Here is a 16192-nt window from a genome sequence, read left to right as displayed (position 1 = left end):
TTATTGTTTTGGTGTCTAACGGCCCATACAATTTATTAGTTTCTGATGTTATTACTGTAATTGCAGTAACATCTAAAAGTTTCCAATTGATGCAGTGAGGCTGCTCTGCCTTCCTTGGCTGCTCATAGATGCAGATTTACTGGTAGGTTAACCTTTTAATTTTTTTACTGTGTTCAAGGTGTTGTCTTGTTTATGTTAATTGTTACAAATTTTCTTTGTAAACCAAGTGTGTCCATGGGTAGCTATTAATATCCTATTACTTTACTTCTGTTATTTCATAACGCTAGTCCTGTAAACAATTCTTTTATGGGGTTCTCTTTATGGCCTCTGGCGCAGAGCTTGGTCTCTGGATTGCTCAATAAAGACCAGACCTCTGAATGCTTTATACCATTCACAAAAAATAGCCCATTCACTTGCATCCAGACCAGCAATTAATGGGTTTAATTTCTTTTTTTTTGGCCTGTCAAGGAGCAAAACCGATATGAGAAGCGGGGCCCTCTGGGGTTCAGCATCCTCTCCCCCCGAGCCCGGTGCGCGGCGGCGCGGCCGCGGGAGGAGCGCAGGGCTGGCCCGGCCTTGGCGGGACATCCGCATCTCGGCCCTTCTGCAGCATCAATGCTGCCGTATGTGTCCGGCGGGGTTCTGAGGGTTACGTGGGGCGTTTTGTGCAGGGCGAGAACAAGAGTCTCTTTCTTCTGCAGGCTGCCGGTTTCGAGAGCTGCTGGCAACTTTTAACGCGCGATAAAGTTGTACTTTTTCCTACTCCTTTTATTTTTATGGCTGACATTTTAAAAATTCTGAACAACTATCTGCAAAGGGCACCAAATAAGCTGAAAATTATTAAGATTCAAAGATATGAAGTACAGTGATGTAAATATTTAAACCACAATTTTGTTTATTCTTTTTTGGTGGATTAAGCTAATCAGTGAAAATCTGTCTCAACTTCTGTTGCCCACCCCCTCAAAGAGAACATCATTTTGCCATGCAGCACTGCTGGACACAGTTGCTATAACAATGACATTTCCGTAGTTGTGATTCTGTACTAAACTGAATTTTAAGGATACTAGGTTTTCTCTCCATTTTCACATTCTGTCACTACAGGGATTTCATTTCTCTAGTGCTCAAAGAAATACAAACACAGTATAACCAAAGATTATCAGTAATAGCTATTTATCAACTCCTTTAAAACATAACTATTGTTTTAAATTCAAAGTTCACCAGAAACACAGAGCAAATCCAGCCCTCCAGCCAGTCATGCTAGTTCCTTAGGTGCAAAGCACTCTTTGAATTCAGACACAGAGAAGTCCTCCTGACCCTCTGTTTACTGATGTTCAGAACAATGTTACTTAGCCTTTTAAGATTTGCACAGTTTTTTTCCTGATGGAGTTATTTTTTCCATGTCTTACACTTGCTCTACAAGAAGAAATGAATTGGTAGTGATGAAAAATATAGTCACTTTTTCCTTTTGAGGCTGTACAATGGTATTTGACATACAGAATTCAAGCACAAAGGTATTCAGACAAAATGTCACTATATTGTAGCCACTCAGACATTCAGTGTTTTATTATAGACCTCTATGTAAAGGCTATGTTTGTGAGATTTGACGTGTCTAGTAACTTCTAGTATGATGTATAGCAACTTAAGCCCAAACCCCATCTTCGCACCTTTGTCACCTTACTTTAGAAAGATACAGACATTGCACATACTGTCCTTTTTGAAATAAACCAACCCAAATGTACAAACAAATTAGTAATGTAGGACAAAAAAAATCACTTAGTGTGAGTTTGCAGGCCCCAAGCTGGGCAACTCCCTGGGGGCTCGCCTGGCAGGGGAGACCCTCCTGGAGCAGTTCCGTGTCAGGAACGAGAGACTTTTTTGGTCTTCAGCTTCTGTTTATTGTTATCAAAACTTCAGTGCACCGTCTGCGCCCAGACCTTGTGTGCGTGAAAACAGCACAAAAATGGCCAACAACCTCGTGCTGCAAGGTATTTTTAAGTCTAATCAAAAAATAAACTACCCAATTAAGAAGTGACACCTAAATTATTTTCTTTTCTAACCCAATAACTGACCCCTAAACACCCACAATATGGATTTTTCTACTCAATTTCAAGATACCACTTAAACCCAAGAAGAAAGAGGAAGAAGAAGAAAGAAGAAAGGAACTCAAGACAACATCCTGTATCCTCCATCTTGTACCTATTTACAACATACTAAAAATCCTAAAACTTAAATTTCTCACCCATGTGACATACTGCCCTGCTCTCTACAACCTCTACAATCTATTTCACACTTCTGTTGTTTCTAGTTTACCTTGAGGCTTTGGAAGTTTTCTCCATGAATGAGGGTCAAAGTCAGTGTTTTCCTGGGAGTCAGAGCACTCCAGGGCAGACAGGGGGATATTCCCCTTGCCCTGGGTTCCCACAACTTAGGCATAAAACCTAAAATCTTGTGGTTAGTTATTCTGTGGTTGAATATCACATGAAGCATTCAAATATAGCAAAGTTAGCTATTCATTGTAACCAGGAACAGCTGAATTGCTGTGACTATAACAGTTCACCAAATGTCAGGTACCAAATCTGAACTGATTAAATGTGTAATTGGTTTACTTGATGCATTGGTTTTGAAGAATTTCAAACTAATATGTGTGTACAAATAAAGTGCATTTTTGCATTGCAGTGAGCATGAGCAGAACTTTCTATTCACCATCTTGGCCCCCCAGTTTTGTTTTACACAGCTGAATAACTGTAAAACTGAGACTTTCTGTCATGTGGAAGCAACAAGAAAAATGTTTGTAGTCTCCTAAATAGCATTTTTGTCCTAAAGATGTCATATAGTCAAACCACAATTTTCCTGCATGGTTAAATATTAAATGACAGCAATTTGCTTGTTGAGAATTGTTGATACTTCATTTGCGGTTTGGTGATTTACTTATTTATTGATATATTCTCCAAAATAACTTTTTTGTTTCTATAAGGATAACTCTAGCAAGACAGTGACTGATGGAACGTCTGCTTTATAGGTGCTTTTAGTTTTGTACTTTGGAACTAATGCTAGCAGTTCTCAGGAACAGAATTAACACTTATCTTCTTTGTGTAATAATACTTGCCTGCTTTCTGTAGCTCATAGGAGGTGCCATGCTGGACTTGCAATGCTGAGTGAGGGATGTACTGCACACATCTGCCTCTTGCAGCTCTTCCAGTAGAAGAATCAGGAAGTTTTGATAGCAGCACTACAGAATGATTGGAGAACAGGAGGCTGTGAATTCAGGATCTTCTGTGAGCTCTGCGTGTTTTCTTCTCTTGTGCATATGGTAACAGGATGTACATTAACTGAAAGGGTCATGCAAATTGCATTGTGAAGTGGGTGAGGAAAGTGAAAGTGACAAATCCGTAGCTAATTGTCAAAAATTGGAGGGTGTCACAATAGAAGTACTCTTCTGAACTTTATTATTTCTTTTCCTATAGTTTGCTACTATCAGAGAAAAGAAGAGGGCTAATAAATAGTAAAGTTTGAAATGTTGCATCCTGTCTGAGTTTTACACAAAGTTCCAGAGCAGTTACACTCCTGACTTCTATTGCTGTCTTCCTCCAATTCTGTTGGTGTTTTAGCTCTGTGTAGAGAAAATAATCTTTCATTCATATTTTGTCATCAGCTTAGGTTCCTCCTTGTCTCCTACGACCTAGGTGTGCGTGTATTTGCAGAACTTGCTTAATAGTTTCATAACCCATTTTTACAACAACCTGCACCTTTATTTCCTTGAGGAATTCCTTTCAGGTGCAGTGTTTATCACACACGTTTACCTGTGGGTGAGTATGCACATCCTTAGTTGCACCTGTCTTTATCTGCTCTGTAAGAGAGGTTTGGTGTGCATTGGCAGTGCTGCTTTTAGAAAGAACAAAGGGCCTGTAGATGCAAAGCCTGAGATGGAATTGTATGACCTTGTGCTTGATGAAAGCTTACTTTGAACAAATGCTGTCCATAAGATATACTTCTGCTATATCATTCAGGTTCTTACTATAAAGGGGTGTTTTTTATAATCTTTTTTCATTTTCCTCTTTTTATTTTTTTCCTCTCAGTTTCCATCATGAGTGTGTTCAAAGCAGTTGTTGGTGGTGCTGAATGTAAAAGAAAGCCAAGCAAGAAGTCTGGGACTTGTATGCCGTGCTTTGAGATCCCTTCTGAGTGTTTGTATATTTTTATCTCCTGGGATCTTGTGATCCCAGTTTTATCTCTCTGGGATCTTGTGATACCAGAGAGAGAAGCTGGTGTGATACAAGAGTCCTGAGCTCCATTGCTTTCATGTAACAGATCTGTTTCATATACGGGATCACTCAGTTTATTAGCAGTGGTGTTACAGTTGTCAGGCTTTCAGCATAGATTTATTATTACTGTGTCATGAAGTAGTGTTTAACAAACAGTACTTCATGTTTCTTTTCAAAAATTATGTTTGTTATCAAACATAGTAGTTGAGCTCTAAGTAGAAACCAAAATGGTTGCATGAAGCATAAATATTTCTTACCTTCGAGGATGCTGAAAGAAAATACCTTTGAATAACAGTGCTTTTCTAAAATGAGTGAAGATGAAATGTGAAGATAGTTTGTGGGCTCAAGATGCTAAACATCCTGCTAGGAACTACTAAGACACATCAAATCTTAAAAATACAGCCTCTACATCCATGTTCATAATAAAATACTGAACCTGAGAGATGGCTGCAATGTAGGGACAATCTCTCTGAATACCTCTATGCTTTAATTCTTCATGTCACATATTGTGATGTAGCCTCAGAAGGAAAAAGTGCCTCTATTCATACATTTCTGCTGTTGCCTTTCTTGTTCTACTGCAAGTATAAGAGATGACAAAAACAAATGGAGGGTCAGGTGGACTTGTGTGCATCTGAATTTGAATGGTGCACTGCACTTAAGGAACCAGCATGACAGGCTGGAGCCCCTCATCACCTCTGGAGCCCCTCATCACCTCTCTGTTTCTGGTGAACTTTGAAACCATAGTAAAGTTTTAAAACAATTGATAAATAGCTGTTATTGATATAACTTGGTCATATATGTTTGGGTTTCTTTGAGCATTTCAGATATTAAATCCTTGTAGTGACAGAATGTGAAGATGGGGAGAAAACCAAGAACCCTTAGAATCCAATTTAGTATAGAATCATGAAAAAAGAAGTGCCATTGTTATAACAACTGTATCCAACAGTGTTGTATGGCAAAATGAAGCTGTTTGAATTTCTTAATTGAATTTTCATACATAGCATATTTGGATTCTTTCCATACACAAGCTTAGTTCATTTTCCTGCATGCTGTAAGATTAAAACATGGCAACATCAGAGATTTTTTTTACACTTTTAATTTTTAAGGTGTTGTGCACAGATTGATTTCCATACCACCGCCACTTCCTATTTTGTGTTGTTTATGAGGGAAATATGCATCTTTAAATTCTATTCCTTATATGTGCTAAAGCCTTTCAAATACATTGCTGAAGTGTTTAACTCTTTAGCAGAGTGGTACCCTATTATATTCAGATATGTGCAGTTCTGTCATTCCTTAGTTGCTCTGCCTTGTCCACTGTGGTATTTTAGTAGTCATTTCTGAGTTCATGGGTTTTTGTCTGGAGTTTACAACTGTACAGGATGGACTTTTCAATAAGTCACTCCTGGTGTGTTTCTTGAAGTGACAATTACTAAGTAATGTTTTCTCTTTCTGAGATGTGTGGATCTGGATGCAAACAAGACATAGGTTTTATACTGTCTGTCTACATTTATAAAAGTACTCTTTAGCTGTAAATGGGGATGACTGAAGCACAGCCAGGAAAACTTTATTTGATATTTGGATGATTGCCATAAATAGAATTCAGCTAACACATGCCTTTGTCTGTTGTTGAAATTCAACTTTAAAAGGATTAATTTCTCAACCCTACCCTGCTGTGAAGAATCCTGGATATTAACAGCTTTTCTGAAGGTTAGTGGAACACTGCATTAACTTGTTTTTGTTCAGCTACGAATTACTCTTTAATAGTAGTAGAAGTAGTAGAAGGTTTGGTACTAAAAGTTGTGTTTTAAAAAATGCAACAAGCAAATTTGACTTCTCATTTTTATTTTCAAGTACAAGAAATAATGATATTACAGTTGTGATAAAATTTTAATGACTTTGGTAATTAATAATATATCACTGGTCATCTTTCTTTAAAATAAAAGTGGCTGCCTTTCAGCAAATTCTTCTATCTTCACTAACACACTATAGTGTGCATTTCATAGTTGGAGTAGCTGCATTTGCAGGTAAGATTTGGATCTTACATTGTCCAGTGCTGCATCATCTACAGAGTGCTGAGATCTTCTGCTGATTCGTCAGTGAAGCTGTGCCAACATGAACCTTTTAACCATGACGTCTTCTAGTGCAGGTAGAAACAAGGCATCTGCCTTTCCCTGTATGCTCATTAATTGTCTTGATTTAGAGTTTGCTTCTTTAGTCTGAAGCCAGAGGAAACTGGAAGAAGATTTTCTGTTTGGCTGTGTAAGGCATTTCTGTACACACTTCAGTTTCTTTGAAAACCTGCCACTGTAGCATCAATGCAGCTCTGCTCAGGAGCGCTGGTGGGAAGACTTGCTTCCAGTCTTTTACTGCTTTACCATCTACAGGTACTCTGAATTCAGTGTGGCAGACAGAGGGAGGGTATAGCACTCTATACTTTGTTTCCACTGTCCTGTCTTTAGTGGTGCTACTCAAATGAAAACACATGATGAATGTTAGGAAGAATACCAGTTGTCTTGCTGACATACTTTCATTTGAGAGCTGTGTGAAAATTAGTGCTCCAGATAGAGCTAGGAAACTTAGTCTGAATAAGGGGAAGAAGTCTTTGTGTATTTGTCAATTAATCACATTATTTTGTGATGTATCCTTGAAGACATTAAATAAAAACATTGTTTTAGTAAGTCTTTCCAAGCAGGTTGAATACAGGGTAAGATGAATTCAATTGTGCCCTGCTGATGGCTGGCTGAGGAGTCTAGACATTCTTCCTATGACTCAGCTTCTAGGGATAGTCAGCTTTCTACAAAGATTTCAGGTGTGTCCATCAAGACTCTTATATAGTGTATGGTGCCCTTTTACTCACTTTCACCAAAGGTAGGTTTTTCTTGCTCTTTGGCTTTTGCCATGCAGTTATGGTAAAATTTCCGTGGTTAAATGTGACTTGGCAGAGTTAGGTTTATGGTTGGACTCAATGACTACAAAGGTATTTTCCAACCTAAATCATTCTATTCTGAAGAATTTTAAGAAATAACAGAGACTGAAACCATATGAATTAATAATACCTTTATGACTTATCTGATTGCTGAAAATAGTTCTTTTCTTGGCTACATTACTGATTTCAGGGTACCATAGATAAATGCAGATGTTCCTGTTCACTGTAGCTAATGTACCACTTGTGTGTGTATATGACTTGCTCATCTCTCTGGGGTGCATCTTAAATTATGTCAAAGGTGCAGAGGTGTGTGAGAAACACCATTTGGATGATTTCATATATCCAAAATGGAAGCTGTTCAGCTCTAGACTGAAATGAATTCCATTAAGAGGAATCCATTTCAAGCAGAAAGTATGTTAAGAGCTACTTCTGCTTACAAAAGCGCACATCATCACTGAAGAGGCTTGGAAGGATTTCAGATCTGCTTGGGCTTTTGCATGAAATGAATGATTTCTGGTGTTTCTATTCCTCTGCCCTTGCCCCATTGCTGCTGTGTCTTTTTTTGCGTTTTCCCACCGTATGGCCTGTTTGTCCCAGGAGCAGTCCTTGAGCCATTGCATTCCTTCATTCAGGTGTGCTCTGTTTGGTTCTGTGTCTGCAGGCATCATCTCTGCTTGGTCCATGGATGGGAAGTGGGAGCAGGCTCTTCCCTGTTTACACCGAGCTATGCAGTTCTATTAGCTACATTTTATACAGCTCACTGAGGCATAACTTTCCCTTCAACAGAGCCCCCTTCCCATGGGGCAGCTCTCTGACCGGCCCCTTGTATGTGTGGTGACAGATTTTTGTGTCATTTGCAACCTGTTTGAATTCTTGTGCTTCATGGAAGAGGAAGCAAAGAGGGAAAAACACGCTTTTACAAATTTTTGGGTTTTTTTACCCTACTGTGATGGTGGAGAGGAATCTTCTGCAGATCCCAAATATTATCTGGGCAACAAATGAAAACCCATTCTGGTGCCAGGAAGAGCATGGCTGAGAGATGCAGAGGCTTGGTGAGCACCCTGGCTCTGCACCTCTGGGGCAGGACCTGCCAGCCTCTCTGCCTGGCCACCAAGGTTAAACTCTTGTACCTTCCAGGGTTTTCTTTGAAGGATGGTGTGTGCCTTTCTTGGAGACTTAATCTGAGTCTGAAGATGCATGTGAACTAGTGGGGCAAGAGAGTGAAAAGCAAAATATGAGTCTTGAAAGACCGGGGTAGTTCAGTTTTCTGAGATATATAAAAAGGTTTTCACACTCCTAATTTAATTTTAATTGTTAATCTCTTTATTTGCCATTAAATTAGTCTTCAGCTAGTCTATTTTATGGTGTTCATTTACTTTCTTTTCTTTTTATATCTATTTCCTATGGATTAACAGCATTATTCATTCAAAGGGTATCTATCAACCATAATTAACAAATAATTTGATGGCCCATAACCCTTTTTAAAAATTATTACTTTTAGAAAATAGGTTAAGCAGTTACTAGGTTATAGAGAGACAGTAAGAAAGAATTGAACAAGCCATCTCTCCTTGTTTTGGCCTACATTAACTCCCTGATGTTGCTTGCTATAGCTCTCATCTGCTTCCTGCAACACCTTCCAATGCCACAGATAACTGTTTCTGTCTCGTTGTGAGAAGGAGAAATCTTGGTGAGGCCATTTGGGGAAAGTCAAGATCTCTAAAGTCAGTTTGTGGAAGGGTGCTTTAGCTGCTGCCACTGGAGATTGAAGGTTACTGTGTCAGCCCCATGCCTGAGAGCAAATAGGTGATGCAGTTCTTGTAATGCATAACTTCTCTGCTTGAAAGTTGAAACTGAGTCCATGTTTATACATTTGAATGTTTCATATTTAAAAATAAGAGTGATTATCTGTAGTGGCACGCTAAATAAACTGCATTTTTCCCTCTTCAGAAACACTTTTCGTCTCGAGAATTCAGCAGCAGCAGTATAAGGCAGTTGCTCTTTTCAGAATATGTGATTTCTTTCCTGGCCCTGAACTTTTATCTTGCTGAAACAAATATTTTACGATTAAGAACACTTGGTCACATCTGGTACATCTTAAAAAGGGTTGCTTCTCCAAGAATAGCATGCAAACATGAAATCAGAATCATAAGCAGATGTTTGCTAATATGACCATAGATAACCTTTCAGTTTCATGTTTAATTTTTATAAATAGCCATCTGTAAAGAATGCAGATTAATAGAGAACAGAAATAATTTCTGTCAGTGGTAATATGTTAACTTTACTATGTTGCTGATGTTGTACTTATTACTATAAAATAGCATTATTTATTGTATAAAATTTTCAGCTGCTCATTACACAAGAAAAGACATCTCTGTCATTGCTCTTTTACAACCTGGAAATGTTTGCTTTTTTTTAAAGAACACAGAATGATTATTTGTGTCAAAAAGACTCCTAATTTTGGCTTAATTATTTCATTCATTGATAAATTACTTGAATGCTCTGGAATAGAGGGAATTTCTGGCTTTTTTTTTTTTTTTTGCCTTTGCATTTTTAGTGATCTTGGCATGGCTCTTGCAGTTGGGCTGGCAAAAGTGAGGTATTTGCTCCCTTGACTGCTGGCCTCAAAGAAGCATATTTTAGCTTATTGGAAAAAAAAAAAAAATCTGTTTCATAAGACAGACCAGTAGCCTTTTGTTTTCCTCTTATAATATTCTCCTTTTAACTTACTGAAATTAGTTTTGGAGAGTTCAGTGTACAGATGCAGCTGACAATACTCTTCCTTCACTGAAAAGCCTGCCCGTCCCTGCTGCAGCAGGAGACAAAGGCCTAAGCTATGCTGCTGCTGCCTCTGCCCTTCCAGCAGGGTCCTTGTCACAGTGGGACCTTAACTGCTGGCAAAATGTATTCAGATGCCATCACAGGGAAGGCATGACAAGGGACAATGCCAGAAGTGTCCCTTAGCAGTAAGAGCTGTGGTCTCTGGATGCTCCAAGCATGAGGCAAGCGCCATCTGCTTTCTGCTGAGGTGTCCAGTACATTTCTTTAGGGCAGCTCTTGGTGTTTTGGGAGCTCAGGATAGCAGCGACTACTCCTGAATCAGAAAAATGATTGTTGCCAGAGGCAAGTTTGGGGAGGAGTGCAAGCTACCAAATCTGCTTACTCAGAGGATGAACCTTGTAAAGGGAGAAGGGTGAAGTTCATTGGTGTGGTGCTGCCCGGGCTGTGCCACTCACAGGACCTTGCAAACCCCTCCCCTGGCTCCAGACCTGTGCAGGACCAGTCAGCAGCTGGGCAGGTGGAGTAGGGTCAGAAGGGTTAAGTGCCAAAACAGGTTAACCTGAGTAAGCAATCAGCCTGAAGAAGGTGTATATTTGGGGCTTTTTTGGGTATGTTTATTTTATTTTTTTTTTTTAAGTATAGAAACTTTAAAACATCTCACTTGATGATTATATTGACATTCCTCAGAAACAGAGATGCACAGGAGTGTAGCAAGTACATCTCAGCATCCAAATTTGTAGGTGACGTAAAAGAACTGTTTGGGAAAGATAGCACAGCACTGAGAATTCATTAGAGCATTGCTTGCATTATAGTTGAAATACCTTCAAAGAGAAACTAACAACTGAAATAAGTTTTGAAGCAGAAGAGCCTTGCAGGCATTAGGGAAGGGCTGGGTAGCAGCTTATGTGTTAGCAAAATATCTCCAGCTAGAATACTATTTTACATCCCTGTTGTGTAGTTTTCTCCCTTGGTAATTTACAAATGGGAAATAAAATTTGGAATTACAGTTGATTAGATATTGTGAGTTCTCAACAAAGCATGTTTGTGTTCTGTATGCAATTATTACAGAGTTGCTGGGTACAACTTGGTAGATGAATTTGAGTTATCTTTTGTGTTCAAGCAATTTAGTCTCTTCTTTTTTTTGTATGAAGAATGAACTATGTTCTCCTCCAACTACAGCACTCCTTAGATAAAGGATATTTTATGTTATTTTTTTAACCAGTAATTATTTTTTAATTTTATAGTGAAAATTAAACTAATTTAATCAAGTATAGCCTCTACAAAAGATTTTGATTTTGCCAGTTGTGATTGTGTAGACTGCATTCTGGTTTAAATAAGCAGTGTTGCTATTCTCAGTTCTGAAGACATAAACCCAGCTATTCTCTCTGCCTTTTTTTTTCATTCTCCTGGCTCGCTTATTTGCACATTTTCAAGTATTTTGGCCCTTTCAATCCTAGATGTGAATCTGTGGTTCTTGCTAACATATTACCTGGGCTTGTTCTGAAAAATGATGTGGAGGCAATACTGGAGCATTTTGCCAGTGCTATGCTGATATGATGGGAAACTGGGGCAAAGGAGAGGCAGAGGGATTCTGCCTTTTGCTTTCTCTTAGGGTAGCTGGAAGCTCACTAATGTGGCCAACCTTTTGCAGGTGTGACCAATGATTCTTTACTGTCAAGCAGTGTTCATAAAACAACTTTTGTTTTGAAATTTTGAGATCATAGGCTGTATTTATCAGCCTACAAGACTTTGTGAATATGAAATGTTGTCTTTAAGTTTGGGAAATACCCATTGAACCACTTAGATGCAAGTTACAGGGAAAATGGTATAATTATATTTCAGCCTTTCCGTAGATCCACATTGTTTGGTGTACTTTTAGTAATGGTCATTATTTCAATATATTGTCACCTTGAACCTAAATCACATTAATGGCTTTGATATTTTTTAAACTTTTACTGTTCTTGAGTGATGAAATTAATGTTGTTGCTAATTTTTATTTTCTTGCTTCTAGATAAAATGTTTTATCTGAAATTATTAGAACTAATAAATGGAGGAAGCTTGGAAATGGGTATTGGTGAAATAAAGCCAAAATAAAGTTTTAGAAATGCTGAGAGCTCAGAATTTCTTTGGGCTTATGTCAGCTCTGCCTTGTGATGAAAAGGTAGCTGATGCTTTAAGAAGTTGGATCATTTGTTTGCTAACTTGTGGCAGAATAGTAGAGACAAGACTCAGGTGTGAGAAATATGACACCGATTATGTGGATGGTTGTGGTTAGATCTGTTGCTAATACGGTATCTAAATATTGCCAATGCAGTGTATAATATAATCAGGTCTAAATAGTTGTAACATAAGCAGGTTCAATTAAAAATGTACAGGTTTGCAGTCTTTGGCCTGCAGAATGCACAAGTACAAGGCTACAAAGCACCTCTGTGGCTACTTTTGGATTTTATTTCTTCACATGACCAGATCTTAGTGCTGGTACTCACCTGTCCAAAAGTGTGTGTTCCCTGTCTTCAGACTGGATGCACCCTGCAGGCGTCTCTGTCTGGGCAAAGGGTGAGGATGCTATCCACCTGGAAACTGCCTGCTACTTTAGGGGACCAGTTGGTCCAAACTCCAGCATTTTATACCCTTTTGCAGGCTGATCTGTACCAAAGTCAGTCACAGTCATCACAGCTTCCCTGTCTCTGGAATGCATTCATTATGTGGACATACAGACAGCTCCTCCTGCAATTCCCACCTGGCATTCTAAACTTAGGAAAAATCACATTGCCAATCAGAGACAATGGCAAGGGAGTGGGTGAATGTGTATGGGGAATAGGAATCAAGGACCTGACTGTCTTTCCTGGCTGTCACCTAGCTGCTGCAGGGCATTTCTGCTGGGTAAAACAATATTTGTTTTTGAGATCATTACAATATTTTTCTGAAGTGAATAGCTGTTAAATTGCTCATACTTCCAGCTTTAATTGCATTTTAACAATGTTTTGGTTAGTCAGCCTCGATGGAGTGTTGTTTGCAGGGTTTTCAGCTGTGGCTGTCTGTGGGAGGCTGGCAGTGCTGGTTTCCAAAGGGGCTTCAGCACACTCACTCTTGACTCACTGCTTTCCTGTTTTAGGTTTCCTGAAGTTCCTGTGCTGTGATGCCCCGGAATGCCTCATGGCAGAGCCACCCGGCCGCCCCGCTGGAGCGTGGCGCTCCCCTGTAGAGAGCTGGGTAAGTGAAACCTCATCCTCGGTCTGCAAAATGCTGAGAGGTGATTATTTGATAGATGGATAGCGAGGCTATAAAGGCAGAACTAAGAGGAGTTGGAGATGCTCACTAAGTTGTGAATTATATCTTCATTGACTTTATATATCTATATATACAGAAGATAAGAATTTGGGGTGAGGAAGGTGGGTTAGAGGAGGTGCATCTGAAATGTCTTTTTGCTCCTCTCTTTAAAAAAGTTAATTTCTGGAATACTTTTTTTTTCTGCCATGAACACTATTGATTTCCTTCATATGCTATGAGCCCCATCACATCTTCTGTGTACTGCTAAAATTTGTTAGATGTGGCTACCAGTTATGGAAAAATTACTCTCTGTGTTGTACTTTAGTTATATAATTTTCCTCTTGCAGAAGTAAGGTGTGTGAGTGGCTGGAACCCCGTTTGACTCTCTGAGGAAGGCATTTAGCTGTTTTCTGTGCCTGAATTGGACTTAGGCCTTTCTTTATGATTTTATCAGTGATCACTATGTCTGCCAGGGAGTCTTGCTGAGACAAAGAAAACTCTGGGAATAAATCTAGATATTTTCATGTTAATGTTTGTGGCTTTAAACATGGTTGTCAGTTGTTAGACAAAACTGTGGACTTCTGGACCTAGATCCTTCTAATAGCCCTGGCAACAAGTCCAATGGATCTAAGGGAATGGCTCTAGGAATTGTTCCAGGTGTTCAAGAGGAAGGGCAATTAAAGTACTCATTGACATCTCTCTCTTGGTTTTTCTACAACACAGAACTGTCTTGCGCAGTCTGAAGCCTGAATATGCCAAGCAGAGCTAAGAATAAATTATCCTGTTTTATATAGATAATGCAGTCTGACACTGGGACAGTTCCTCAGACCTTTGGTTTAGGAAACTTGTAAATGACTGATGGACTGTTGTCTTTTGGATTTCATTTAGGTTCTGACAAGAATGGGTTTTGATTCTCTGAATTCCCCAGGGCCAAATACTTACATTTTTGACCTACTGCTGTAGTTGCTCTAGCAAGTGCTAGCTCACTTTTCCTGTGATCGACATTCACCATTAGTGTCTGAATTAATGGGTAGAGATGCTGCTGATTTTGAAAAATAGTCTGATTCCCCAGAAATGATCCTTCAAAGATATGTTGTTACCTGATTATTTCCTGTCTTGTCCCATCATCTTGTTTGGGAGAAGATGATTGCAAAGAAGAGGCTTTTCTGTCTAGAGGCCCATAAATTCAGAGGAAGTCTGAGCCTTTTGTCCTGCCTTACCCTGGGGTGGAAACTCCATGGCTGAGAGATCTGTCTGCAAGGTCAGGGCTAATAAGTTATTTTGTTAAACTGGACCACGTTGTGATCTTGAAAGCACTGTCTGTGGGCTGTTCTGGTGTTTGAGGGCTGGGGCACGAGGGCAACGTCCCTGGGAGGATTTGCAGCAGTGGTGGGTGATTGCTATTGCTGAGAAGAAATGTGAATTTTTGTGTCATCTATGCTGATGTGAAGCTGTGTGTGAAATCATTGTCAGCAGAGCAGAATCAATACATTGGCAATGATCACTTGAACTGATGCCTGTTCAGGCAATAACTGTTTTGAGGTTTGTGGTTGCAATCTGTGCCCCCTGGAGGATTGTACTCTTATTTGCCTCCTGGGTGGATGATGTCAGCAACCTGCTCCTCTCATCTTGAGATCTGACCAGTAGTTACCTCATCATCAGGTTTTGTGATGCTGTTGGCTGAAATGTTTGAAGTTGTTTCTGTTCACCATGCTTTGCATTTATTACTGGCTGTCTTGAGACAGGCTGAGTTTAAATTCACCTTGCTGCTGTGTTTGTAGTTCTGAGGGACAAACTCTGAGTCAAAAAAGGAAGATATTTTCTTTGAATCTGAAGCACTTTTTAAAAGTAGGTTTAGTACTTGAAAATTACGTCTCCTTTGGGATTTTACTTCCAGCCAAAGCTGGGAGATAGCAAGGCTTTGATGTGAGGTCTGGGAAGGTGGTGTCTCACTCCTTCTCTCTATATCTGGTTAGTGACACTACAGCCTTTTGTATTTGCACTAAGGAAATATCTTTTCAATTTTTTTTTTTTTAACTCCTTCCGCAGTTGATTATTCACTTCATTAATTTTATTTAGAAGAGGGTGGATGTAGTTCAGTAGAAATTTGCTTTTTAATGCTGCAAACAGTAGTAGATTTTTTGGGAGTCAGTTGATTCACAGATGCCAGCCATGACTGGCATTCACTGTAAATTGATTCTTGTTCTTGAAAATAACTGATTTTGATCAGTTTGGTTATACCAGATGAAAAAGGTTTGTTTTAGGCAAACTCATCTCAAAATGGGGATGGCTAAGTGGTGGAGCAGAGCGCAGCACATGGAAGTTTCCCAGCCTTGGCTGAACTGGTGTGGATTCTCAGCAGTGAGCTGGAGTTTTGCTGCAGCACAGTACAGTGATTTTAGGAGCTGAAAGGCAGCAGTGGCTGGGTTACCTGGAGTTGAAAGCTGTTGAGCACCTTGAGCTTCATCAACCTGCCACTATTATACCTGTCCCTCCCTAGCACCACTCCTGGGCTTGTTCTTGAACAACTCTATGAAAATGATGGGGTTAAAGGGAATTTTGTGATTCTTTATGGCTATTTATTGGTATTTTCCTGCTGCTATGAATATTCAGTACATATATTTGGCTAGTTGCATGACATGCTCATCACCTACCAAACTTGCAAGTTCAGAGGGTGATTTTCTTTTCACTTCTGCTTTTCAAATTATTTTTTTTCTGAGTGTGGTGGGGATTGTGTGTATATGCTCCTGGTACCTTTTGCTTCAAATGTTCCTTTTGAGTTCTTATCTCTGCATATGTATTTATGTTGGGTGTTTGTATTTTAAGTGCCCAAGTTGGAAATTGACTTTCCTTGATAGTGTGCCTAAGGTATTTCCACTGTGTCTTTCCTGTGCTTGTGTGCATAAGAAAACAGATGTATCTGATAAACAATTTTGACTTTCTCTCAGTCATTTAA

General features: G+C 39.3%; 1 protein-coding gene across 7 annotated transcripts in view; it reads left to right on the top strand.

Moving 5' to 3' along the window:
• Positions 1 to 16192, top strand: part of KIAA1217 (KIAA1217 ortholog) — a 355093-nt gene that overhangs the window by 8913 nt on the left and 329988 nt on the right. For 6 of the 7 annotated variants that reach the window (XM_072925432.1, XM_072925429.1, XM_072925430.1 and 3 more), the window contains one exon: positions 13082 to 13179. The exons of the other annotated variant lie outside the window; for it this stretch is intronic. In XM_072925432.1, the coding sequence (XP_072781533.1) occupies positions 13116 to 13179 (64 nt within the window). In that variant the 5' untranslated portion in view covers positions 13082 to 13115. Of the gene's footprint in view, positions 1 to 13081; positions 13180 to 16192 lie in introns of those variants that run through there. 7 annotated transcript variants of the gene reach the window in all.

Source organism: Taeniopygia guttata, chromosome 2 (genome assembly GCF_048771995.1).
Source record: "Taeniopygia guttata chromosome 2, bTaeGut7.mat, whole genome shotgun sequence".
NCBI classification, from domain to species: Eukaryota; Metazoa; Chordata; class Aves; order Passeriformes; family Estrildidae; genus Taeniopygia; species Taeniopygia guttata.
The sequence above is the reverse complement of the archived record's forward strand: the minus strand, read 5'-3'. Positions and strand labels throughout refer to the sequence as shown.